This window comes from Lissotriton vulgaris, chromosome 5, assembly GCF_964263255.1.
Source record: "Lissotriton vulgaris chromosome 5, aLisVul1.2, whole genome shotgun sequence".
NCBI classification, from domain to species: Eukaryota; Metazoa; Chordata; class Amphibia; order Caudata; family Salamandridae; genus Lissotriton; species Lissotriton vulgaris.
In genome coordinates, this window is record NC_141693.1 from 729,152,054 (window position 1) to 729,177,513 (window position 25,460).

The following is a 25,460-nucleotide window of genomic DNA, read 5'->3' on the forward strand; positions in this document are numbered from 1 at the left end:
GGTGGTGTGGAGTCAAAAAAACGATGGATTTGGGCCCAGATCTTTTGACTGGGGGAGTGTGTGACATTGATCCACATTCAGTCCATCACTTGTTGTTTTTGCAATTGCCGCCCTAAGTGCGCTGGGGATGCCCAGACGTGGGTCCCAGGCACTCCACACCACTGGAGTCAAGCTAGCCGGGCTGATGAGAGGTGGTACCTCGAAACCGGTCCGGTCCTCGGATGCTTGATTCCGTTCTGGGAAGGACATGGCTTTTGTAGTTCGGACTGGACTGTTCCCATGGGGCAACAGGGTCAGAGCTGATTTGCATATCGCCATTGTCTAACCCAGGGTGGTGTGGAGTGCAAAAAAACGATGGATTTGGGCCCAGATCTTTTGACTGGGGGAGTGTGTGACATTGATCCACATTCAGTCCATCACTTGTTGTTTTTGCAATTGCCGCCCTAAGTGCGCTGGGGATGCCCAGACGTGGGTCCCAGGCACTCCACACCACTGGAGTCAAGCTAGCCGGGCTGATGAGAGGTGTTACCTCGAAACCGGTCCGGTCCTCGGATGCTTGATTCCGTTCTGGGAAGGACATGGCTTTTGTAGTTCGGACTGGACTGTTCCCATGGGGCAACAGGGTCAGAGCTGATTTGCATATCGCCATTGTCTAACCCAGGGTGGTGTGGAGTGCAAAAAAACGATGGATTTGGGCCCAGATCTTTTGACTGGGGGAGTGTGTGACATTGATCCACATTCAGTCCATCACTTGTTGTTTTTGCAATTGCCGCCCTAAGTGCGCTGGGGATGCCCAGACGTGGGTCCCAGGCACTCCACACCACTGGAGTCAAGCTAGCCGGGCTGATGAGAGGTGTTACCTCGAAACCGGTCCGGTCCTCGGATGCTTGATTCCGTTCTGGGAAGGACATGGCTTTTGTAGTTCGGACTGGACTGTTCCCATGGGGCAACAGGGTCAGAGCTGATTTGCATATCGCCATTGTCTAACCCAGGGTGGTGTGGAGTGCAAAAAAACGATGGATTTGGGCCCAGATCTTTTGACTGGGGGAGTGTGTGACATTGATCCACATTCAGTCCATCACTTGTTGTTTTTGCAATTGCCGCCCTAAGTGCGCTGGGGATGCCCAGACGTGGGTCCCAGGCACTCCACACCACTGGAGTCAAGCTAGCCGGGCTGATGAGAGGTGTTACCTCGAAACCGGTCCGGTCCTCGGATGCTTGAATCCGTTCTGGGAAGGACATGGCTTTTGTAGTTCGGACTGGACTGTTCCCATGGGGCAACAGGGTCAGAGCTGATTTGCATATCGCCATTGTCTAACCCAGGGTGGTGTGGAGTGCAAAAAAACGATGGATTTGGGCCCAGATCTTTTGACTGGGGGAGTGTGTGACATTGATCCACATTCAGTCCATCACTTGTTGTTTTTGCAATTGCCGCCCTAAGTGCGCTGGGGATGCCCAGACGTGGGTCCCAGGCACTCCACACCACTGGAGTCAAGCTAGCCGGGCTGATGAGAGGTGTTACCTCGAAACCGGTCCGGTCCTCGGATGCTTGATTCCGTTCTGGGAAGGACATGGCTTTTGTAGTTCGGACTGGACTGTTCCCATGGGGCAACAGGGTCAGAGCTGATTTGCATATCGCCATTGTCTAACCCAGGGTGGTGTGGAGTGCAAAAAAACAATGGATTTGGGCCCAGATCTTTTGACTGGGGGAGTGTGTGACATTGATCCACATTCAGTCCATCACTTGTTGTTTTTGCAATTGCCGCCCTAAGTGCGCTGGGGATGCCCAGACGTGGGTCCCAGGCACTCCACACCACTGGAGTCAAGCTAGCCGGGCTGATGAGAGGTGTTACCTCGAAACCGGTCCGGTCCTCGGATGCTTGATTCCGTTCTGGGAAGGACATGGCTTTTGTAGTTCGGACTGGACTGTTCCCATGGGGCAACAGGGTCAGAGCTGATTTGCATATCGCCATTGTCTAACCCAGGGTGGTGTGGAGTGCAAAAAAACGATGGATTTGGGCCCAGATCTTTTGACTGGGGGAGTGTGTGACATTGATCCACATTCAGTCCATCACTTGTTGTTTTTGCATATTTCAGACATATGGCACATTCCTTACTTCCCCCCCCCCCCCCCTGCGCTGGCGCCCTTATGGCAGCCTTGAGCCAACATAGGCACCCTTGCACCATGATGTAAGGGTGCCTGTGTGGAATGCAGGATTGCTTTTAAGCAGGAAGAGACACCTTGATGCACAAAAACAGTGTCAATGTCCTCTTTCAGAGAAAGTAACAAGGATAAATAAGGATATTTCTCCTTTTTACGCCTCATCTGGGGAGGCGTATCTTTTGGGCGCATTCCTAGGTTTACAAGGTCTTGTAATTCCTAAAATGCGTCACAAACTATGGGGGTTGTGTGCGAACACCCACTCAACACCCATGGATTTCCTACCAAGGGCAGAGTAAGGCAACTCAGAGATTTGTGCTGGGTTGCGTTACTCCAGAATTTTGTAACCACTCAAAGCCACGTAAAGTGGCTTTGAGTGACTTAAAAAATCAAACTCAAGGTTTGCGTTGCTCGCATACCGGGTCATAAATATGGCCCTCAGTTTTTATGAATTCCTAACTCAAGATAACTGGGTTCCGTTCACAAAAATGGCATAAAGCAGTCTATATCACAGACGTATTTCTTTGTAAACTGCCCGCAAGAGCGGGCATACACACTTAAGTTTCTCTCCACACAGAGACCTACAAACAGTGCGCAAACCACAAATAATTTCTCTGCATTCATACAGTGCTTCATTGGAGCCTTTGAAGTGCTGCTGTGGTGATGGATCTAAGCTGCTACATGCATTTTAAAATGCTTATCAAGGAAGTATGAACATCTGCAGGGAAGGGCTGCCCCGAACCAGCAAGAGAGCAGCCCCAAAGCTTTCCCTGCAGCCCAGACGCCAATGAGTCGCATACCGCTGCTCATGCTCAGAGCAGGGCCGGACTGGGAACCAGAACCGGCCCTGGCAAAGTGCTCGGCCGGCCCCTCTACCCCCCTCCGGGAGGAGAGGGGAGGGGGGGAGAGGTGCGACCGCGCTCTGTGCCAGGGCCGGTTTTCGGCCGTTTTTGTTACAGGGCCGTTTATGCAGCATAACGGCCCTGTAACAAAAACGGCCCCAGGGGCCCAAAACCGGCCCCCAACGATGCGGCCCACCGGGGAATTGCCCGGTGCCCTCAACGGCCAGTCCAGGCCTGGCTCAGAGAATAAGAAGGGAAAATGTGGAACTTCCCAGACATTAGTATGCTTTGGAATTTGGGGCACGCATTCACCATTCAGGTGTTAGTCATCAGTGACTCTCTGGAGGCTGAAACTTTATAATTAAATGAGAGCCATCAATTTTGGACAGTGGTGGTGTGAAAACTCATTATCTGACAGGGCTCTGCATTGTTACTGCTGAAATGTATCTTATTTTAAACAGCAATAGGGATAGAAACTGTACAGCCGGTGTGGGTGCTGTCAGCCCCAGGACTACAGGGGACCCTCTGGTGGATTGCAGATTAAAATGTGGTTCAAAACTCCCCTGATTTTCACTGTTCTAGATTTTCATAGTTACGACCCTGAAATAGTCAAATTAATGGTTACAGCCCTACTACATTATTTTGTCAGAGTCTACTATTCAAAGTAAGAGGTAAGTTACACAGTGGTGTTTCACATTCCTAAATTCTTAATGTCAGGGCCACTGGAATTATATGGCCAGTGAGGACCAAATTCTGTAGAAGGGTTGCCTAAATTATGTGAGAAGAAAAGGCAAATCATGTGGCATAGTGTACAACATTTCATGATAAAATTGCATCCTTATTTTGTTATTTTTGCACAGATTAACACTGTCTAGACAAAGGGTTCACCTCATTAGTACCAGTGTAAAACCTTAATACAGCAATAAGCAACAGAAAGGGACCAGTCAACTTTTGCAAAGGCCATTCCACTGCATGGCAACACATATTGCCATATTTTTAGTAACGTGTGATCTATTTGAGATTGAAAGAAAATAATTTCTTGTTAACGTCTGCACTTTATACAGCAGATGATTGATTATGTTGCAAGTGCAGCAAATCCACAAATGTGCGGAAATAGCAGTGGCTGCAAAACCATATCATTCCAATGGTCCTGCACATAATCAACAAAACACACTAAGGGTGATGAGAGGCTGCTTCTAATAAGTCTAACCACTGGCAATCACTTCAGGTAGACTGCAACCATGTGGCCCAGCAGTCTCGAGGCTAGTATACTACTCAGTATTTTGTAATCCACCGTTAGCATTGAGAGCGGTCGGTAGGACGTCGGGTCATTGCTCTCCTTGTCCGGCTTGAGGAGAGGAATCACCAAGGCCTCACACATCGACCCGGGAAGGCGCCCCAAGCGTTTTTCCTCTCTATATACCACCAACAACCTAGGGGCCAGGAGGTCCACATAGGCGGAGTAGAATTCCACCGGGAAGCCATCCAAGCCTGGAGTTTTATTTCTCGCCATCCTTTTTATGGCGCTGCGGATTTCACCCAGTTCTATGTCCCTCCCTAGCTCCTTCGCCTGTTCAGGCTCTAGCTTGGGGATCGGCAGTGAACCTAAGTATTCATCCACCGGGGTAGTGTCCCGTGTCGCTCTGCTACGGTATAAGTCCTCGTAGTAGTGTAAATAACAATTAAGAATTTCGGGCTGGGTGCATACCTCATCACCCGCAGTATTGCGCATGGGGTTGGCGCGTCTCATGGGATTGGCCAGCCAGGCTAGGAGCGCTCCCGACCTGTCCCCTTCCACTAATGATCTCGTCAAGTAAGCCTTGTGGTCGAAACAACGGAGTCGTTCTACCTCCACGGATACCGCTTCCCTTGCTGCCAGGGTCTGCCCCTGCAGTTCAGGTTTGCCAGGGCGAGCCAGCTCCATCTCTCGAAGCTTCCGATCAGCCTTTTCCAGGTCATCTAGGATGACCCTGCGCATTCCCACCTTCTTTGTGATACAGTACCCCCGAATCACCACCTTAAATGCATCCCATTCCGTAGCTCTCGACCCAGCCATGCCCTTGTTTACTGCAAAGTACCCAGTAATTTTATCCTCTAGTTCTGTTTTGAACACTAGGTCTTCCAAGATTTCGGGACGTAGCCTCCAAGTGGGCACACAGGGGGTGCCGGGGAACCACCGGAAGTCCGCCAAGAGCGGATTGTGGTCGGAAATGGTCCTGGACAGGTATTCGGTTCTCATTGCCGCGACCACTAGTTCCGCCGATCCTAGTAGCCCATCCAGTCGCACGTGTAACTCGTGCATGCCGGAGAAGTGAGAATAGTCTCGGGTGTTCGGATGTTGCGCTCGCCAAATGTCCGTCAGTCCCCACTGGGCTTGCCACTCTCGCCTGCCCTTGGCTACTCGACGAACTGGAGAGTCCGGGAGGGGAGGGTGGGATCGGTCAAGCTCGATGTCCAGCACCGAATTAAAGTCCCCCCCTAATAAAATGGGTCCGGATAAACAGTGGGCCAAGGAGCCCGATAACGCAGAGAGGAAAGAGAGTTGGTCCACATTAGGTGCGTAAATGCAGCATATGTTCAAGGTTCTGCCCCCCAGACTGCCGGTAATTGCTACAAAACGCCCCTCTGGGTCCACCACTGTCTTATCTACCTGTAAGGGTACCCCAGCTCTCACCCAAATCAGCGCCCCTCTCGCATAAGCTGAATATGACGTGTAGTACACTTGCCCTCTCCATCTACGCTGAAGCGCTAATCCCTCTGACTTAGTGAGATGCTATCAACAAAAAGAAATACAGAGTTCCCCGGTTGCAGTCAACTAAAGGACTGTCATTGGCCTCTCTCTTGTTAGGTCAAAGAAGGAAAAAAGTGAGTGTTGGGAACCCTCTCTCGGAATTTTCAAGGGTACCTCACACAAGTCGCCGGTTGGACTACATTTGTAATCCCACACGGTGATCGTCCAGCGTCATCATCGGTACCCTGCCCCTGCGCCAGGCTGGCAGTGCAATGCCTGTCGGGCAACAATAAATGTTGCTCTTTGGCGGGGATCTTCTATTCCTTCGCCAAAGGGTGTGTGGATGTATGGGGACTACACAAGGAGGTAATATGTGGTTGTGCAAAAGTGAGCGTGGGTGAATAAAAAGAGTCAGTGGAGTCCAAAAATTGGGATTTTAATGGTATGGCTCACTGCTCTATTAAAAATACAAGGGGTATAGAGGCAGAACAATCAAGGTAGTAAGCCTCATTCGACCCTTGGTGAGTGAATGGTCAACATGTTTCTTGCTTTAGAGGCAATTCGTCAGGACCAAAAAGTGCTCATATAATTTGCAAGGGCACCCCAGTGATCAGGGGGCCCAGTATACGACCTGGTAGGTGTCGTATGGCAGTCCTTCCTCAGGACCCTTCCCAGAACCGTATGTTATACTCGGGAGGCTTCCTCGAGCTGACCGGGTGGGGCCAGAACTTGGTGGAGACCACCTTGGAGTTCCTGGCGAAGGGCGTCTAGTCACCTACCCTTCCCACTGCGGACGATACCGCAGGTCAGCCGGTTAGTGAGATGCGTCTCCTGCAGCAGCGCTATTTGTACCCCCCTGCGCACCAGATATGCATGGACCTTGTGGCGTCTGGACATGGTGTGCAGGCCCCGCACATTCCAAGTGATGCATTTTATGTTAGTTATATCAGCCATTGTCCATAAAGTCCTGTTCCGTTTCCCCCGACAGTGCTCAAGCATAATCAAGTTATCAATGAAATCCACACCAATGGCAATCGACCCCCACAACATAACCAAAACTCCCCCCAATCCCTCATGACTGCCCCACCTCCCAAGAACAGGTCCCAAATGGTTCCATCCAGTCCCCATCCAAACCTTACCCTTCAAAATCCCTTCCCTCCCAACTAACCTGACGGTAGCCACCGCAGGCATGCCTTAAGGGCTAGGAGGGGGCTGAGCGCCAATTCGGGAGGACCCCACGCCTCTGCACTACCGAGACATAATCGAGCCCACCCTCATTGTAGACCTGGGGAAAGGTGCCACCCCAATACACTCCCTTCATCAAGGTCCAATTCCGCCCTCGACGGACCCCCCCACACCCACCATCTCCTCCCGCAATTGGAAACATCTCACCCGGGATCATTCCTGAGAATCCAGCAGGCCCTCCGCCGAATCCAGGGTTATCACAGGCAGATGTACACTGTCCGTTTCTGAGTCCTCCGTGTCCGATAGAGGCCCACCACCACCTGTCTCTGAGTCCTCTACAGTCAGCCCCCCCTGGGAGCCAGACAAGTTGGAGACCAGTTCCAGCACCCCTTGTCTCTCCGTCGCCGTCTCCACAGTCGAGGGTCTGCCCGTCCTACCGCGGCGATTCCGGATTCTCTTCGATCTTCGTTGGCGACCTTCTTCCGATGTAGATTGGAAGGATGACCCAAAGCCATCCTTACCTGCTCGATACAGTTCAAGCCAGCTGCAGACCTCATCCGGATTGTCAAAGAATTTGGTCGTGTCGTCCAGGATAATACGGAGTTTCGCCGGGAATAACAGAGAATATTGGATGCCCTCGCTCCGCAGCTCCCGCTTGACCGCCAGGAAGGAGGTGCGCTTCCGTTGTGTTTCATAAGTGTAGTCCAGGAAAATATTTACTTGGCTATTCTCCACCTGATATGGTCCGTTTTGCCGGGCGGCATTTAGGAGATGATCCCTGTCCCGAAAGTGTAGCAGTCGCGCCACCACCGGACGTGGGGGACAGCCCTGCTGCGGTGGCCTGGCCGGCACCCTGTGGGCTCGTTCCAAGGTGTAGAAAGGGGAGAGCCCTTCAGGCGCCACCACAGTCCGGAGCCAATCCTCTAGGTAGGCCACCATGTCGCCCTTTTCGATTTTCTCTGGAAGGCCCACCACGCGGATGTTGTTTCTCCTATTGCGCCCTTCCGCGTCCTCCGCCCGTCTCTCCAGGTCACCGATGCGGGTCAAAGCATCCTTCATAGTGGCGGCCAAGGTCTTTTGCGCGGGTTCTATGGCCCCAATCGAGCATTCCACGTCCTTAACCCTATCCGAGAGTTTGTCGTGATCAGCTCGTAGAAGGCCCAGGCTTGTCGCCACCTGTGCGATGTCTTGCTGGAGGGCTGATCGTGTGTCCGCAATCGCTTCCAGAATTCTATCGAACTGCTGTTGCAGTTGGAGGCCCCCCGCCTTCTCCGGCTCCATCTTGTCCTCCTTGTCGGTGGCCTCCATGTCTGAGGCCTGGGCACCACCTTTAGGGCCTCTCGGTTTCCCCATTGTCGTCATTTCTGCCAGCTGGGGTCTAGGAAGTGACCAGCCGGGGGAGGGGAAGAGAGGTCCCCCGCACAAACCTCCAGGAGCGAGCTCACTACCAGTCGGGGCTCGATGGGGCCTCGCAGGGGACCCAGTGATGTTGCCCGTCCAGCGGGTGCTCCTTATGACTCCCGGCACCACTCAGCAGGGGGGGGAGGTGCAGAGCTGTTGCCGTCAATGGGCTGCGCTTCCCACCCGAACAGTGAGCTTCCCTAGCCAGCGCTGGTCCTTGAAAGTTCCACTGGGTCTGGCCGCCACCTGGAAGGCCGTCCAGGGTCAGAGGTTCAGCTCCCGGTGCCTCTGTTAGCCTTTGGCGGGGGGGACCGCACTTTTCCCCTCTCAAGGGCGCCTGGTATGTTCCAATGTGGGTGCGGGCACTACTCACCGCCGCACAGCCCTTTTCTGATCGTCCTCCTTCTTCCAGGGCCCCCGTGATGCTGGTGGAGCGAGTTCCGTCCCAGCGGACGTCTCTACGCCGATCGCGTAGCGTTCTGAGGCCGATTCAGTTCACGGCCGAGCTCCGCTTTCCCAGCGGGCGGAGTAGGGGCCCGGGTCGGTCCGGGGTCGGCCGCCGCTCCGGGTCGCAATCCAACCTGGGACTACAAAGCTGGAGCGGGTGCCATCTTGTGCACCGCTCCGCTCTCTCCACGGACCCCCGTACCTCTAGCGCCAGTCGTTCCCGGGGTCCGCCGTGATCAGCTTCAGGTCGGGTGTGTCGGCCCCGCTGGCGCTCCTCGATTTAGGGAGGCTGGGGCGCCCGGAACCCTCCGTGTACAGGATTAAAGCAGGCTCTGTCTCGGAGCCGAGCGTTTAGGCGACCGCCGCCATTGACGCTCAAGCCACGCCCCCGAGTATGCTACTTTTAATGGTGATTAATTAAGGTGGTGCAAAAAAAAGGAGACTCAAACCGTGTTTTTCCACTAATGTGTTTTCCAGAAACTATGAGGCAGACCTAGAGGTAACATGGCTGAGCATCCCTTTATGACATTTGGCAGGAATATAGACTATGGTGTTGAAAGGGTCCCTTATCATATTTGATCAAAATTGGTTTAGTAATTTTTTTGTAATAACGGACACAACTTAGTGAGATATTGAACTGCAGTATACCGCTGTATATAGAGAAGACAAATATGGCAAAACACAATATAATTGGTTAATGAAGCCCTAATAAAATAAAAAGACAGCCATATTGTCTAGACCACTTTTTGGATGTGTTCTGGATTCGTAAGTGAGACATAGATTTTTACTACTTTTTAGTCAATAGGAAGAAATGAGGCATTGAATTCACGAATGCCAATGAAAACAAAGCTGAATACAAGCATCAAAGTATAAGAGAGTGAAGCAATTGTTAAGTGTGATACATATTAATCAGACCCGAGGCAACCACACCTGGGCATCCGATGCAAACAAGGCAGCCAGAGAACTCCACACCTGGATCTCCAACTGTGCAGACGAGCTCACACCGCTACGCAACCCTAACATACAATGCCCCAGTAAAGCCGCCTGGTTCACCACCGCTCTTAAAGAAGCCAGGCGCACCTGCAGACACCTGGAGAAGAACTGGAGAAACACCAAGACAACCAAAAACCACACCACCTACAAGGACACCATGACGGACTACCACAATCAAATCAGAGCCATCAAGAGGAATTTCATCCACAAGAAAATCCTTGACAACTCCACCAACTCCAAGGAACTTTACAGCGTCGTACAAGAATTCACCAACCCACGCAATTAAGCCACAGACATCACCCCATCCTAAGACCTCTGCAACATGCTTAGAACCTACTTCTACTTCAAGATCAAAAACCTCTAGGACAACTTTGTTGTTCATCCACCAGGTGCCACTGACGGCCCCTGCCCCCAGAGACACCAGCTAGCCCACCATCTCCAATTAGACACCGATCATGGCTGAAGGCACCATCTCGACCATGAAAGGCATCCACTCGGGGGCACCCGCCGACCCCTGCCCCCTCACATCTACCACAAAGCCACAGCCGCCATCACACCCGAACTACAATGCACCATCAACACCACCTTCAAAACAGGCACCTTCCCAGACAACTTGAAACGTAGAAGTCTGGACCCATGCTCAAAAAGCCCACAGCTGACCCCACTGACCTCAAGAACTATTGCCCAACTCGCTCCTCCCCTTCGCAGACAGAGTCACAGAGAAAACAGTCAACAGGGAATTGACACAATTCATCAAAGACAACGCTGTCCTCAACCCGCCCCAATCAGGATTCCGAAGCAACCACAGCACAGAGACCGCCCTATTCGCTGCCACAGACGACATCATATCCTACAGGACCAAGGCCCCTCCGCAGCCCTCATCCTACTCGACCTATCAGCGGCCTTCAACACCGTCTCTCACTGCACACTAGCCACCAGACTACATGACACAGGCATGCAAGGAACAACCCTGGACCCGATCATTCCTCACTGGAAAAAGCCAAAGGATCAGGCTACCACCCTTCCTCTCCGACCCCACAATAATCACTTGAGGAGTCCCACAGGGGTCATCACTGAGCCCAAACCTCTTCAACATCTACATGGCCCCCCTCGCAGCCATCGTCCTACAAACACGCCTAAATATTGCATCCTGTACTGACGACACACAACTCATCCTATCCCTCACCAAAGACCCCACCACCACCAAAATGAATGTAGGACGTTGCAGCTTGGATGACCCACAGCTGCCTGAAGCTCAAAGCCGAGAAGGCAGAAGTCCTCGCCCTCAGTACCACCCCCTCAGCATGGGACAGCACCTGGTGGCTGACCGCCCGTGGAAGCCTGCCTACCCCCGAAGACCATGCCAAGAACCTCAGCATCGTACTCGACTCATCCCTCACCATGAACCGACAGGTAACTGCTGTCACCTCCAGCTGCTTCAACACCCTCCGCAAGACCTTCAAATGGATCCCACTTGAGTTAAGGAAGACCATCACCCACGCACTCATCACCAGCAGACTGGATTACGGAAAAGCACTCTATACCAGCATCAACAAATCCCTACTCCACAAACTCCAGACAATGCAGAAACACTGCCGCCAGACTAGTCCTCAGCATCCCCTCGCACAAATACTTCAGCCAGCACCTACTAAGACTACGCTGGCTCCCAATGGATAAAAGAGTCACCTTCAAAATCCTCACTCACGTCAACACATGCCTACACAACAAAGAACCCAAATACCTCAACGACAGAATCAACTTCCATGTACCCAAAAGAAACCTCCGATCTTCCAACTTTGCACTGGCCGAAACCCCGCGCATCCACAGAGCCAGAGAAGGCTGAAGATCCTTCTCCCACATTGCTGCCAAGACATGGAACAAGCTACCGGCAGACATCAGACAACCCTCCTCCCTGAACACCTTCAGGAAGACCCTCCTGACCTGGCTCTACGGCTAGACAGATCTACGGACCTCCCTCCTCAGCGAATTGATATCCTCACATGTGAACAGCACGCTTACAATTCCCTGATTGCAAAGAGCAAACTTCTCCTGCTGTCTTAACATTGATGTCCTTAATGTTTGCTTCTCCCAAAAATTTAAGCAGGTCATTTCATGCGTATTCAGTACAACTGAGTGTTCAGGTAGGTACACCTACCTGATGCCATCAAATTATTCAGTGTTGTATTCTAACTTTTCATTCTTTCCATGTGCTTTGTCAACTAATTCCTTTGCAGAGAAATTTTTCAGATTAACTCCTGTTTTCAGTATGTGGTTTACAGCATAAGATAGCCAGACAACTCACTCTTAAATAAAAGATGGAAAATGTAGGGAATACATTGATAATATCTAGGATCCTCTGAATATAAATTTGTTGACCGGTATTCAACCATTCGTATTTGTACGGGGCGATCATCATATCAGCCAACTGCCTCAGTGGGAAACAATTGCGGAAAACAATGAGCCTCTAAACTTTTCTCCCACACATTCATGGGAGCTGCTTTTGCTTGTTTCATTTGAAAGGTATCCATAGCATGACCAATACCTTCTTTAGAAAGCAGTGGATGGATGCTGTAGCGGTCAACATTTATTTTGAGCTGGATCGGTCTGCTTTTTTACTCTGTACACATGAAGGTAAGGTTTCATCCTCCATACAAGTTACAACTCAAACAACATCACTGTTTTTATAATAAATATTATTTTTTACCTGGTATAATGTTGCTGTTTTTTTACTTTACTAACATCAACTAACTCTTGCCTGATTTTTTTACTCTTTGTAGTCGCACAATTTACTAGCATTAAATGTGGCTCATCAATATCTTTCTCTACACCGACAGTTTCAATATTCTGTTTAAAATCCAAAGGTAAGTAGACAACTCTTCCTTTAAGTCCTTTCTGTAGCTCTGTTGGTGGCATCTTCCTGTCTTTGGTACTACATGAATCATTGTTTGAAAAGGATGTATGAACTATATGAGAACTGATTCATAAATATTTAATTCTTGAAGTTCTCCTGGAATTGATACTAATTCTAACTTGTTATGTATGGCTCTTGCTGGCATTATGTTATCCTCTAACTTATTATAGCAGCATTTACATGTGATTTGACATGTGAACAAATCAAACCTGTCCACCACAAATAAATATACACCACATTCTCACCACTTATCTCTGTTCTCTTGAGTTTGACTTTTGGAGTGAGTCCATCAACAACAAATACAGACAGTTTGGTTTTTCTGAAGATACTATGTTAACTTTGTAATCTCTTATGCAAAGTTATTAGTGCTAATGCCTGTGTCCTGTTCCTCTTCACCTACACTAACCAGCACATCATTTTCCAATGACTCCTGTTCAGGACCAAGGAAATCAAACTGAATATCTCCACAAACATTTTCTACCCCTGTTAATATACCATGCAATAGAGCTGTATTCATCTCTCCTAAACATAAGGAAGGGTTTTAACATAGTACAGTCTCTTCATTCAATTTTGCATTTTAGAGTGATGCAAAGCTAACATTCTGAAGTGATGAAAGGTACTTGTGCAATATTTCTTAGCTAGACATGCCAGTAAATGTCCCTGTATATTACTGTACTTCCTCACTTTCCATGGGTCTATTTCTTACTAAATTGCTATTTTCTGCTTGAAGCTTCCATCTGGAAATTGGCGTAAAAAATCCCTAAACATATCAATTGATTGCTGCTGAACACTGCAAATACTACTAAAGTTCCATTTGTATAGAAGGACCTGCCTATTCCTTCCTTGCGCCTATTCAGCTATCACTTCCTCTACATTCCAAGGAGCCACCTCTTTTGTAATAGGTTTACTATATTTTACCCCGCAACAACCAGTTTTATCAACTGCATTCACTTGTCTGTTCTCTGGTAAATGGCTTTCCCTATTAAAATAAGTTTCTGTACCAGAGCTGTGCTTCCAATCACCTTAAAAAATCTTGCAAAACTGAATTTTATTAATAAGCCATTTTTAAGTTTTCTTTTTATCATACACAATACTGTTTTATCTAGTGTCATCATTCTGCCCGCATGGCCCCCCTCCCTTTAAAATGTATTTTTTTTATAAACGCCGGTCCCTGGGGGATGGGATCCTCGGGGCCAAAAAAGTCACAGGGAAGGGGGCCATGCGACCACCATTTCTTTGAAAAAAATACATTTGATAATATAAAAAAGAAATCCGGGGACCAGGGGATGGAGTCCCTGGGGCCGAAATCAGTGTAGGAAGGGGCCCCTCCCTTTTTAAAAAAAAAGAAATTATAAAAGGGGCAGGCCCCAGGGGTTGGGTCCCTGTGGCCTGAAACAGCCCAGGGTAAAAATAAATTTTTGTTTTAAAGCAGTCAAATCTCAGGAGGCCCGCCCCTTTTTCCAACTACCTTTCCTGTTATCTCCAGTAAGTCCAACACAGTGGGCTTGCTAAGAGGTCTTTGGAGGCCACGACCCCTTTCTCTACCACTCTGCAAACGGGACTACTAGTTATAAAAAAATAGAAATTCACTGAAGAAAACAATGGTTACAGGGACATTATAGTTAGGATCAGATTTCACTCATTCAAAACCAGAAAAATGTGGCTGTTAAAGTTAGTGAACAAACTATAACTTGCGCCCCCACAATGCACCACTTATGACCTCACATATTACATCACTTATGACATAGTCAGTGTCATCACTGATGACATCTCAAATTACATCACTCATGACATCACTGATGGCATCATCTGGTCACTGAATGTTTTTAAAAAGTGTGAGTGTTAAATTGTATATCAAGGTGTATTGGTGAATCAGTTTGTGAATGAGTGCCTAATTGGATGAATCAGTTGGCGCATGACTAAATGTATAAGTGAGTGATTAGGTGTCTCAGTGAATGTTTGGGTGAGTGACTGGTTGTGTGAATGTCTGTATGTTTCTGACAGTTGGTGTCCAAATGGCTGTATGGGTGTGTGAGTGGGTGCCTGAGTTTCTGTGTGAGTGAGTGATTGGTTGTCTGAGTACCTCTGTGGATATTTGAGTGTCTGTGTGGGAGGGTGATGTGTGAGTGAGTGAGTCAGTGGCTGTATAGGTTAGTGAGTACATGTGTGTGGGGCTGTATGGGTTAGTGAGTGTGTAGGATTTTACCTATTTTAAGACTGTTAGGATTGAGAAAATGTAGGCCGGCTTCACAAAGTCAAATGCATCTTTTTTGAAAAGTATTGTTAACTATAGGAAAGGAATCTTTATATAAAATTCGCTGGAAATGACAAAATGAATTTGTAAATTATCATTGGAATTAAATGTTGTATTTTCAAGTAATTTGTATTTAAAAGTATCCGGTGCTCCTTTTTATTATTTAATATTGATGTTTTAAACTATATGCTTTTATAATTTTCTGCACAAAAATCGAATAAGGCTGGCATTGAATTGAATTGAATTGAATTGAGTGAGTCTGTCTGTCCGTTGTATATGGGTGAGTAACTGGGCATTTGAAAGGCAGTATGGGTGAGTGATTAGATATATGAGTGACTGTATGGGTAAATGTGAGAATGGTGATATGGACGAGTGTGTGCTTGTGTCAGTGACTGCATAGGTGAATGAGTATGCATTAATATCTGTATGAGTAAGTGAGTGAGTACGTGTTAATGTATGGGTGAGTAAGTGGTTGTGTGATTGGTTGTGTAGGTGTGTGAGTAGCTCTATGGGTGACTAACTCAGTGTGTGTAGGTGTATGAGTGGGTGTGTGTTTTGATCTATGAATCACTGAGTGGCTGTGTAAGTACTGGTATGTGTGTGTGACTGGGTTTGAGAATAGAATTGTGGTAGGTGGAGTGGGAGTATGAAAAGTTATATGGGGGTGTGCGTGTGTGTTTCAGAGATTCTTTGGGATAATACCATCAGTGATGTCATTTGAGATGCTATCAGTGATGTCACCAACCATGTCATGAGTGATGTAATATGTGAGGTCATTAGCAGTGCACTGCAGGGGTGTGAGTTAATGTTCGCTCACTAAGTATAACGGCTGAATTTCTCTGGTTTTGTATGTGCGTTGGAAATCTGACCCTAACTATAACGTACTTGTAACCTTTACTTACCTCTTTCAATGAACTTACCTTTTAATATGTTATCCCTCAATATAACTGTACCTATATTCTGCCCCATTGATATTTGAGATTCGATATTCTCTACCACAACATACAACTTTATGTGCATTGTGTCTACAGTACAAGCTGAGAGCATTTGGCATTGCTCTCACCAAGGTGCAAAATTGTTTTTACATATTTTCATTGCCCATAGAATCTGATCCGCTATTGTCGGGAACGTGTTGGATCATCAATCAAGTTGGGTTTCTTCCAATTATCTTTAGTAATTGCATCTTTAAGGCAGAATGCAAAGGTTTTTGTTATGTGTTTTGCAGCATTTGCGCATTTAGCAAAGTGGCTACAGTATTTCCAATAATTGCTGCAATATATTTTGTAAACCATAGTAAAGATTTATAGTCCATTGTGTTTTGCTCGGATCTCCATCCATTTGAACGGAAGTGACTTACTGCAAGCAGACCCCTGGAGACCTCGCATCATTCAGCACTGGGTACTTCGCCTGCCTAGCTCCTCCATTGTACAACACTTTGCCTGGAAGCTCGCAGCCTGCCTTCATTTCTTCATTTTTAGTGCCTTCCTTTGCAAAACCGTGCCTAATTACAATTATACATCATGGGTGCCATCTGCATGCAGACACCACCTAGTCTTGTTCTTGTATATTCTAAATGTTGTTACATACTGCATGGCATGTCTGAGCTGTTCCAACATAGTCTAATTTGCCTCAATGCAACTTTCAATTTCTCGCCTTTTTTCCTTTCTTATCGTTTTTTTATTCAGAAAAATATGAATAAAATTTTTTCTTTCCCTTTTATTGACCTCATTCTTATCACTTGATCAGCGATGCATTTCGCTCAAATTCAAGGAATGCGAGTTTGATTCACCTGAGGGTACATGTCATCATTGATCATGAGAAAACAGAGAAGGCCTTGCAAGTCTGTGCCATCTGCAACATTTGTCGATTTGGTCCATGCCATGTAGTTCTTTATTGGTGTCTGGAAACTGGGCCCCCACCCACTCTTCGTGCATGGCAAGGCTTCTGAATGATTGTATAGGAGACGAAACGTGGAAGATCAATGTATAATCAAAAACAATGCAAGGCTAATGTCTTAACACATAACCAGTGCGCTGGTATCATAGTTCAATGGGCTCATGCGTCTGCTGCAATAATCTGTGCACAAGGTGCAAGCTGTAGTGACGTGCAGTCAGCGAGCTAGTGTTTGTTTGTGTATGTGCTACACTGTGCACCCACCCACCACAGACGTCACCGGTCAGGTGACGCTGCTTGAATAAAAGTGGCTGAGCGCACGTGCTCTGGGCCAGGTTGCACCCAGTACCCCACTGTGTCTGTGTCACCGCTACTTTCCAGCATGCAGGCCTAGCGCCGGACTCTACACAAGCAACATGCTCGAATCGCAGCAGGAGGAGCCAGCAATGTCATCTTTTTGAGATGGATAAAAAGAGTACTAATTAGTGGCTAGAGTGCAGTGACATCTCGCATTAAAGGAGGAGGAGATGACAACGTTCAGTGAGAAGAGGACTGCATTCACTGAGAAGGCATTGTCCGTCTTGCCCGTCTGTGAAGGAAGGACTTTACCACTCACTGCAGATAGGAGCTTTTTACTTAGTGAAAGAAAGTGAGTTTGCGTAAAAGAGAAAATGTGTTGTACAGTGCATTTCTGTAGGAAACTTTGCCTATTAGTGGAGGTTGGTGAGAGCCCCACTCAAGTAATGAACACAATCTTTTCAGGTGACCACAGAGTCACTAAATAAGCATGCTCAATACGGAAAGCAGTTATGGAGCACTCAACCAGTAATAAAATGAAAAGACAACACAAGAAAAATCCCAAACCAATTCAGAAGAATAGAGAAAAATGAATCTATAAAATTATACCAAAGTGACAAACATCTTATCAGCAGAATCAGAGTTATGATTTTTTTTTAATTTTTTGTTGAAAATAGCACCATAAAGCACAAAGAGCAACTCATGGGTATCTGCTCTCGCTGGACAAGTCAACGTCAGAGGTTTAGGCCCATTTTGATGGCGCAAGAGGCAGATATAGGGACCAGGTTCATCCTGGTGAAGAGTTTAATTCTTCAAAGTCCACGTCTATGCTAGGAGCCACAGCTGAAGGTCTGCCAGCTGACACTTGGAATCACTTCAGAGGATCTTGGGTTCAAGGCTAGCTAGCAAGCCCAGTCTTCTTTCTTCAGACAGCAGAGCAGTTCTACTTCTGGATCTTCCCAGGGGTTTTGAGGGTGCCATTCTTATACCCAGTGCCATTATTTGTGTGGGGGCAATCCCTGGCCTACTCCCAAACAAGTTCTGGCCAGTTGTTCCCTATCCTCTAGATTTGGCTCTAGTCTGTCTAGGGTGACGGACAAAGGCAGGAGCAAGCCTGGAGTCAGGTTCCTTTGTGTGTCCTGCAGGTAGGTTCCTTTGGAGGGTCATTAGGGCACGGCACACTCCTTCGCAGCCATCCTGTCAAGAAGACCAACTCCCTCTAGACCAAAGTCCTTTTTGTCCTTATGTCTGGAAGGAATACACATCACACCACTGGAGAGTCATCCAGTCATGTGATCCTCGACGCTGGCAGAAAGGCTTAGACAGAAAAATGCCAACTTTCTAAAAGTGGCATTTTTAGAATAGGAAATATCATTTGACTTTACCATTAAAGAGTATTTTAAATTACAATTCAAATTTGTGGAAGAAGTATTTCTCTACTTGTTCTCTAACTGAAGTTATAACTTAGCAAAATTAGTTGGAAAGATGGAGAAAAAGTGTTCACTCTATTTTTATGGTAACAAAAAAGTACAAAATCAATTCACAAATTTATTTGAATGCTAAATTATGTAGCGTATGGCCCCAAGTGTTTATTCCACCCGTTATCTTTCCCTTTCCTGCATTGCAATACATGAAATTTCCCCCTTAGGTTTATAAAATTAAGAGAAAAGAGTATAAAGCACAAATGTGCATTGAAATATATGTTGGATCAGCAAGAAGGAATGGTAATTTATAAACACTCTTGTCTTGTGTTTCATCCAAACTCTTGAGGGCACATTAGGGTGGCGGCGTGGAAAACAGGCCCGCCCGTGATCTGAGCGGCGGTCCCGCCATGCACATTATGATGCGCCCGCCATACTGGCGAGCGCATAATGCATTTGTAACATTGCGGCGGGCGGTGTTTACACCAGCACCCGCCGCAATGTTAAAAATGCATGTCATGCATTTGGATACACAAAGCAGCAGGCACCGCGCGGTGCCTGCCGCATTATGTATGCAAATACAGGGGGGTACACCCCCCACCCCGCCTTCACCATGGGGGCCTGCAACGGGCCCCCAAAGTAAAGACTGCAAGCTTCGCCACTGCAGCAACGCCGCTGTGGAAAAGCATTGGACCGCCCTCATCATAATATGGTTGGTGGTATCTGGCAGACACCGCCACCATAGAAAAGCGCTTTTTCCGCCGGTCACGAAGTCGACCGGCGGATATGCGGCGGACGGACTTTCCATCCGCCGCGGACCCCCCAGCCATCCTATTGTGGCAGGGGTCATTTTATTGAGGATGGCGGGCGGATTGCCCCCGCCGGGCCGGTGGTAGCTCCAGCGGCCCGGCAGGGGCAATCCACCCACCATCCTAATGGGCCCCTTAGTATTCAATTCTGGGGCCAAATGCAGTTCATACAAATTTGTTTTAAGCAATGCATGAGTAAGCTTTCGGGGAGTAGAGCAGATTCTCACCAAACATTTGCTAGTTGTTTTCCACCGGGAAGAATCTTTCAAATTTACTGTAGCCGAAGGATAAATGAATGTAAATGGGCACAATTAACACAAACGTTTTAGATTTGCATTCATATACAAATTATACATGCACCTTCTCAGAGGTGTAAAATGTGCGACCTTTGGGAATTCACAATCATTCCCAGTACTCCACTTTAAAGCTACACCGCTTGCATTTTTCCAGGCGTACTACTGAATAAGTAATGCAACATTTGCTTTCTGCCCAAAGTAGAGGTAAATATAAGGTACAATTCTGCTTAGAGGAAAGGGAGCATGATAAGCAAAGGCTCTTTTGTTTTTTTTTCTTCTCGGCAGTGAAAACATTTTTACCTTGGAGAAGCCCCTTTCTTACACCCTGTCAAATCTGGGGCTCTTCTATTGCCCTTCACATTCTAGAAGTGGAGATAATCCAGTCTCAGGACATTTCCAAGGTCAGAAAAAGAACTGCTGAACGCCAATAAACTCATGTTTTTGTAGACATTTGCAAATTCTAACCACGCATTGATCTTCCACTCCCCACCCCCTGCATGAAGTTTAATAATGCAAACCTGTCCTCAGTTGTGGCATAGAATTACAAAGTAGGAAAACATTGATTTCTGACAGGCATTTGTGGAGTTATAGTCAGCCATAGACATTGGTTTGCAACAGTAAATGAGTTTGTGAATCAGGCCTCATGTGTTTTAAAGATAGAACTAGGGACCCGCACATCTGTCCCTTAGCCCTGTTCCCTGTAAATGCAGAACAGCACACGTTACTATTTCATGTGTGTACAAAGTTATCCATTATACGACTCCTGAACACATACAATTCCAGGAAGAACCCTAGAATTCTTTATGAACTCCAAACAAGTGAATCAATATGTTTCAGAACCTACGGTCTTGAATAAATATCTGACTTTCCTAAAAAAATGTTGAGGTCTGGGTTCTACGTGTTTCACTTTCTTGTCTCCTCTGCAAAGACAAGAAGAATGCTCACAACCACTCGTTGCACCAGGCCGCTTGCAGCTGTCACCAATTGACTATCCCTAAGTCCCTCTTTTAATGTATTGTGTGCTTCTACTGAGAATTAATTGGACACCTTGTACAGACTGCAGATTGAAGGTCCTTTTTATACCTAGGCAGAATCATTCATTGCTGAGTTTTTTTTACCAGAGAGGAAAAGAACTGTCAGTGTAATTAAGTGCTTAATAAAACCAGCATTCAGACATGCAAATGGCTCGAACTCTGTGACTCTTATTTCTAAGGGGATGCACTTAAAAGGCTTTTCAGAGTACATTCACAAAACAATCCGAACAACCCCTTATTCTTAAAGCATTAAAAGATAGTCTGTTAATTGCAAAAGCATCAAAGGGGCATTCTCACCTCTGGATACGACCACTCAGGAGAGTAGTCCGTCACCATGAACAGGCGGCCGCTCTGCTGTAACATCCCAAGTGCCCCCTGGGCGGCAGCGGAAACGACCTCAGCCACGTGCATGTAGGCCATGGTGGTGACGCCATTTTCTGCGTTGTTGAGCTGCATGTTTACTTGCTGGGGGCTGCAGCAAGGTATGCACATCTCGGCCTGGCTATACGCTGCCCTGCTGCCGTCATCTGGATGAGGCAGCCCGCCGTTGTCACCTGCTACCAACTGGTGTCCATAGATTGTATTGCCTCCATTTTCGACGGATATGAAATCATTTATAAGGTCAGAAAATTGGTTGCTGAAGGAGATGTCAAAATGATCTAAGTTCAGCTCCATGTTAGAGTTATTGTTTATGCTAGGGTGAGCAACAGGGTAGAGCCCTTGCACCATGTTCCCTTGGAGGATGGGGAGGGCGTTCCCGTTTCTAATGACACCATTGGCTTCATGCTGCATATAATGTTCCGTACTGCAGGCTTGAAGCTCACCGGCTTTCATCAAGTTGTCGTTCCCTTCGGCCTGTTGAGATGTCTCCATTGTGACTTCATTCTCCGCAGCCATGGCTTGGAAGTTTGCTTGGTACTGCATTAGCTGCAGAGAGGAGGGTGCCTCTATTCTAACTTGGTCCACTGTGCCATTACAGTTGGAGGTTGTTTGGGGCGTAACCTCCGTTTTCACGTTGGGCATTCCTAACGTGTTAACGTACGAGTTGTTTGCATCACTCAGATTGTTATGTGAGGGTTGCTCCAGAGGGATGGGCTTGCTGGCATCCTGAAGGAAGAAGCTAGGGGAAGGTGTTTGGTGGACGTGGGGACTCTGTACTGTGTGATTGTAGCTGGTTGAATAGTCTTTGTTGGAGTCAATTGCACTGAAATCCATTTGCTCTAAAGTGGTACTCGGGCTGAGGCCCCCTCCAGAGGGCAGCAAACCGGGGCCTGCTGTGAGGGTGAGTGAGTTCGATGTGGAAGTGTTAGAGAAGCTTTCTTTAGACAACTGCTGGTCAAAAGATGTGTCCTCAGTTTTGATCTCCTTAACTAGGGCAGCGCTGAAGTTGAAACTGCGATCCGTACTGGATGACCGCCTTATGTTGGCGTTACTGCTGTCCCCCTTCAGCCCCCCTCCACCATAGGTCTGCCCCTGCTTGGGATTGTTGAGGAAACAGTCTGGGTCAAAGTTCATGGTGGTTTCTGACATCTTTCTGTTGTTATCGAGTGTGGTGGAGAGTACTAGTTCTTCAGCAACGTTGGTGGACAACATAGACAAGCTCTCTGAATTGTTTGATGCAGGGAACGCAAACTTGTGTCCATCAGAGCTCACAGCAAGAACCAGTCCTTGGGTAGCTGCATCAGAGGACAAGAGGTGTTGGTTAGGGCCGGCAGTGGGGGACATGGTATAGACCGCTTCATTCGTCACTTCGGACATGAATACAGTTGCGCTTTGCGATAGGCCTCCCATCACAGAAGCAACCGCCATGCTTGAGACGCCTGTGAACACTGGGCTGTCCGCCATGTCAGGGTCACTATTTAAGCCACTGCTGATGGACACAGGAGAATTCTGGGTGGTGTCCGGCACCTCCACCTGATTGGTGGAAGATACCTCAGTACTGTTCTGATGGAGCAACACTGGCTTTGCCACTTTCCCGTTCCTCTTCTCCCGACTGGAAGCCTTGCAGTGACTGTGCTCGTGCTTGCCTTCCGAGACATCGTTGTTTTGCACCTCGGAGTGCACGCTGTACCCACCTGACCTTGCCTCGACCTTTGGCGAGATGATGCGATGCTTGGCACTGTTGCACTTGTGATGTACGCTGCTCCCTGCTCCTGTGACAATCAACAGCAAATAAGTGGATTAATTAAACGATAAATACAACAAATAATTTTAATTGTGCTTTCCCCTGACTTGTGCGGTCCTATAAAATGCACTTTGTTCTCTTTCTAATTATCTTGTCTAATCATAACGGTTTCTTTGAATCATTAAGGAAGGAGTGAATTAGGGGGAAAGAGATAAAACTTTCACTCCCTTAAGAAATATGTGTCTTATGAAACCAGTCGCATCTAATTCACTTGTTGACAGTCGAAATATCTCTCAAAAGGCACGATGGAATGGAGAATAACTCAAAATTAGCAGGATGGAATGGAGAATAACTTGTGGGTCAGGGGGTCAAAGTCAGTGATACTTGAGAGGGTTTGATTAAACTGATGCCTTCTCTCCAGAAGGCAGAAAAAAATTATTTTACTTGTTTCCGGAAAGCTGGAGAATTAAGGAGCCTCTAGCATATAATTCTCCCGAGTTGTCTTGTTCGTGTACAATCTCTAGAGTTGGCAGTGCATTTTCTGTGAAGAATTGTCCCATGAATGTTTGATTCTAATTGATTCGTTATTCCCAGAAAGAAATGGCAGCTTAATTAATGCATAATCACCTTGCAGGAAGCGAAAGCTTATCTCCCTCCCCTCCACACCACTAATGGGTCCAATTACAAGCAGCTTTGTTTGGTTATTGGGAAACCTGAAGTGCAGGCACTTTTCTTTTATAAGCATTTATACCGTTTGCCTTGCAATTGAAGACATTTTTTTCATTGATTCCACCACAACATTAAGACACTGGTTTGGTACAATCACCACAGTTTAATTCTTATTTGACATGCTCTGCTATGGGCACTTTGTAGCATTTTTTGAGGCGCAGAGGAAGGTGGCTTTGGTTCTCCTAGACTGGCATTAGCCAGATTACGCAACCCTTACCAACAGGGACATCAGATTGGCAAGTTAGAGGACACTCGGTCCACTCAAGGGTGTGGATAGAGAAATTGTGGTTCTAGAGTTCTGTTTCACATCCAATTATACAATTCTATTGTTCACCGTTTTAGGGAAAGAGGGCAACGGAACCCTTCCATCCTATAATTCTCAGCTGTGAGTTAGATGCACAATTTCACTTGTAGGTATACATGGCTTACCAGCATTGTTAACCATGGTCATCCAGAATTCAGGGTCAGTGCATTTAAATGTAAGTGTCACAGAGGCATTACTCCTTTGCCCTAGACCTTTTTCACACAGAACAATGTTTTCTTACCCACTGTTTTGAGGCACTTTAGAGTATTTCCCCATAACATTAAAGAATGTTGGGCAATGAGAGAGAATCTCTCATACTGAACAATCACTGTTAATCACTGTTAATCTTGGTTTATTTTAATGTGATGCTGAGTATATTGTTTGAGAACTGTCTTATATGTTGAAAACATGTCTCTTTGGTATATTTTTGGATGAATTGTCTGTGCTCTCGACTGTTTTCCAGACTTATGTCACCAGAGTTTTAGCTTTAGTCAGTTAATTTTGCTTTGGAGCTGCTCTAAAAAGTGGTATGGCGTTTTTATGCCCTGTTTGTTGCTATTTGACTAAGAGGGATCTCCCAATTGTACTGTTGGACCTTGCTAATCTGGTCATACAGAGGACAGCTGTAGTGGTTCCCCATGGCTGATATTTTCTCAATTTACTACAACAGCCCTGGTTACCTGGAAGTGTTTAGGTTGGTATTATCTTAACCCCAAAAGCAGACTTTATTGTGACCAGAATATATTTGCCTCCTCTCCGGATTCTAATAGAACCAACATTTCCAGTGTTTAGGGAACCAGAAACATTAAAATGTGTCCATGTGTTCAGTACAGTTGATCATATTTTCCAGGATTTTATTTTTTTCATGTTGTTTCTTTTAGTGGCACATACATATGATGTTTAATCATTCTTATGACAGGAGTAGAGACTATTATGAAAATGGTTGATCTAACTAACACTTTATTTCCTAGAGACTCAATGTTATTGTTAGGCACAAACAAAAAAGTGTGCCAATCGAGTTTAGTGCTCATCCTGCCTTGGTATACAATTGTAGCCATGTGACACAGGTTGCTAAGTTAGGATGGGCTTAATTTGTGTGAATATATTTTTATGTTTTGCTATCTAGGTGATATGAATGGTATGCTGCCCTAGTTTTTAATTTTTGTGCTCAAATTGTAAAATAGTGTGCAGGCTTGTAACACCCAGGATTCATGAGTACACCTGAGCTCTACCACATTTCTAGGCACCTTTGTTATGGAGGGAAAAATAAATCTAGAGTGCACAATCTAATTTTTGTTGTGACTGTAGAGAGAAAGAGAGAATTTGAATGGGTTGAAGTTGTCCATAACACTTCTCTATCCTTGAATGACAGGCGCATGCAAGCATGTCTGAGGTGGCTCAACATGAGATTAGAAAAGGTGTTTGTCAATCTGTGGTTAGTATGCTTTGTGAGGTTCTCTCAGTTATGTAGGCCATTTTGTTTTCCCACAAATCACTGTGGACTCCGGCCTAAGAGTTGTCTGTCTCCTACAACTAGTGAGCCATGAATATAAATAATACAAACTAAAAAGTGTAGACTAATTGTATTTAGAAATGGCATTCTACAAACTTGATTTGTAAACATTTT

At 46.8% G+C, this 25,460-nt stretch overlaps 1 protein-coding gene across 1 annotated transcript in view; it reads right to left on the reverse strand.

The window, feature by feature from the left end:
- LOC147711447 (calmodulin-binding transcription activator 1-like) overlaps nucleotides 1-25,460 on the reverse strand; it is a 1,194,547-nt gene that overhangs the window by 843,463 nt on the left and 325,624 nt on the right. Inside the window, exon 4 of the mRNA XM_086919489.1 lies at nucleotides 20,973-22,828. Within this exon, the coding sequence (XP_086775615.1) occupies nucleotides 20,973-22,828 (1,856 nt within the window). The remainder of the gene's footprint in view (nucleotides 1-20,972; nucleotides 22,829-25,460) is intronic.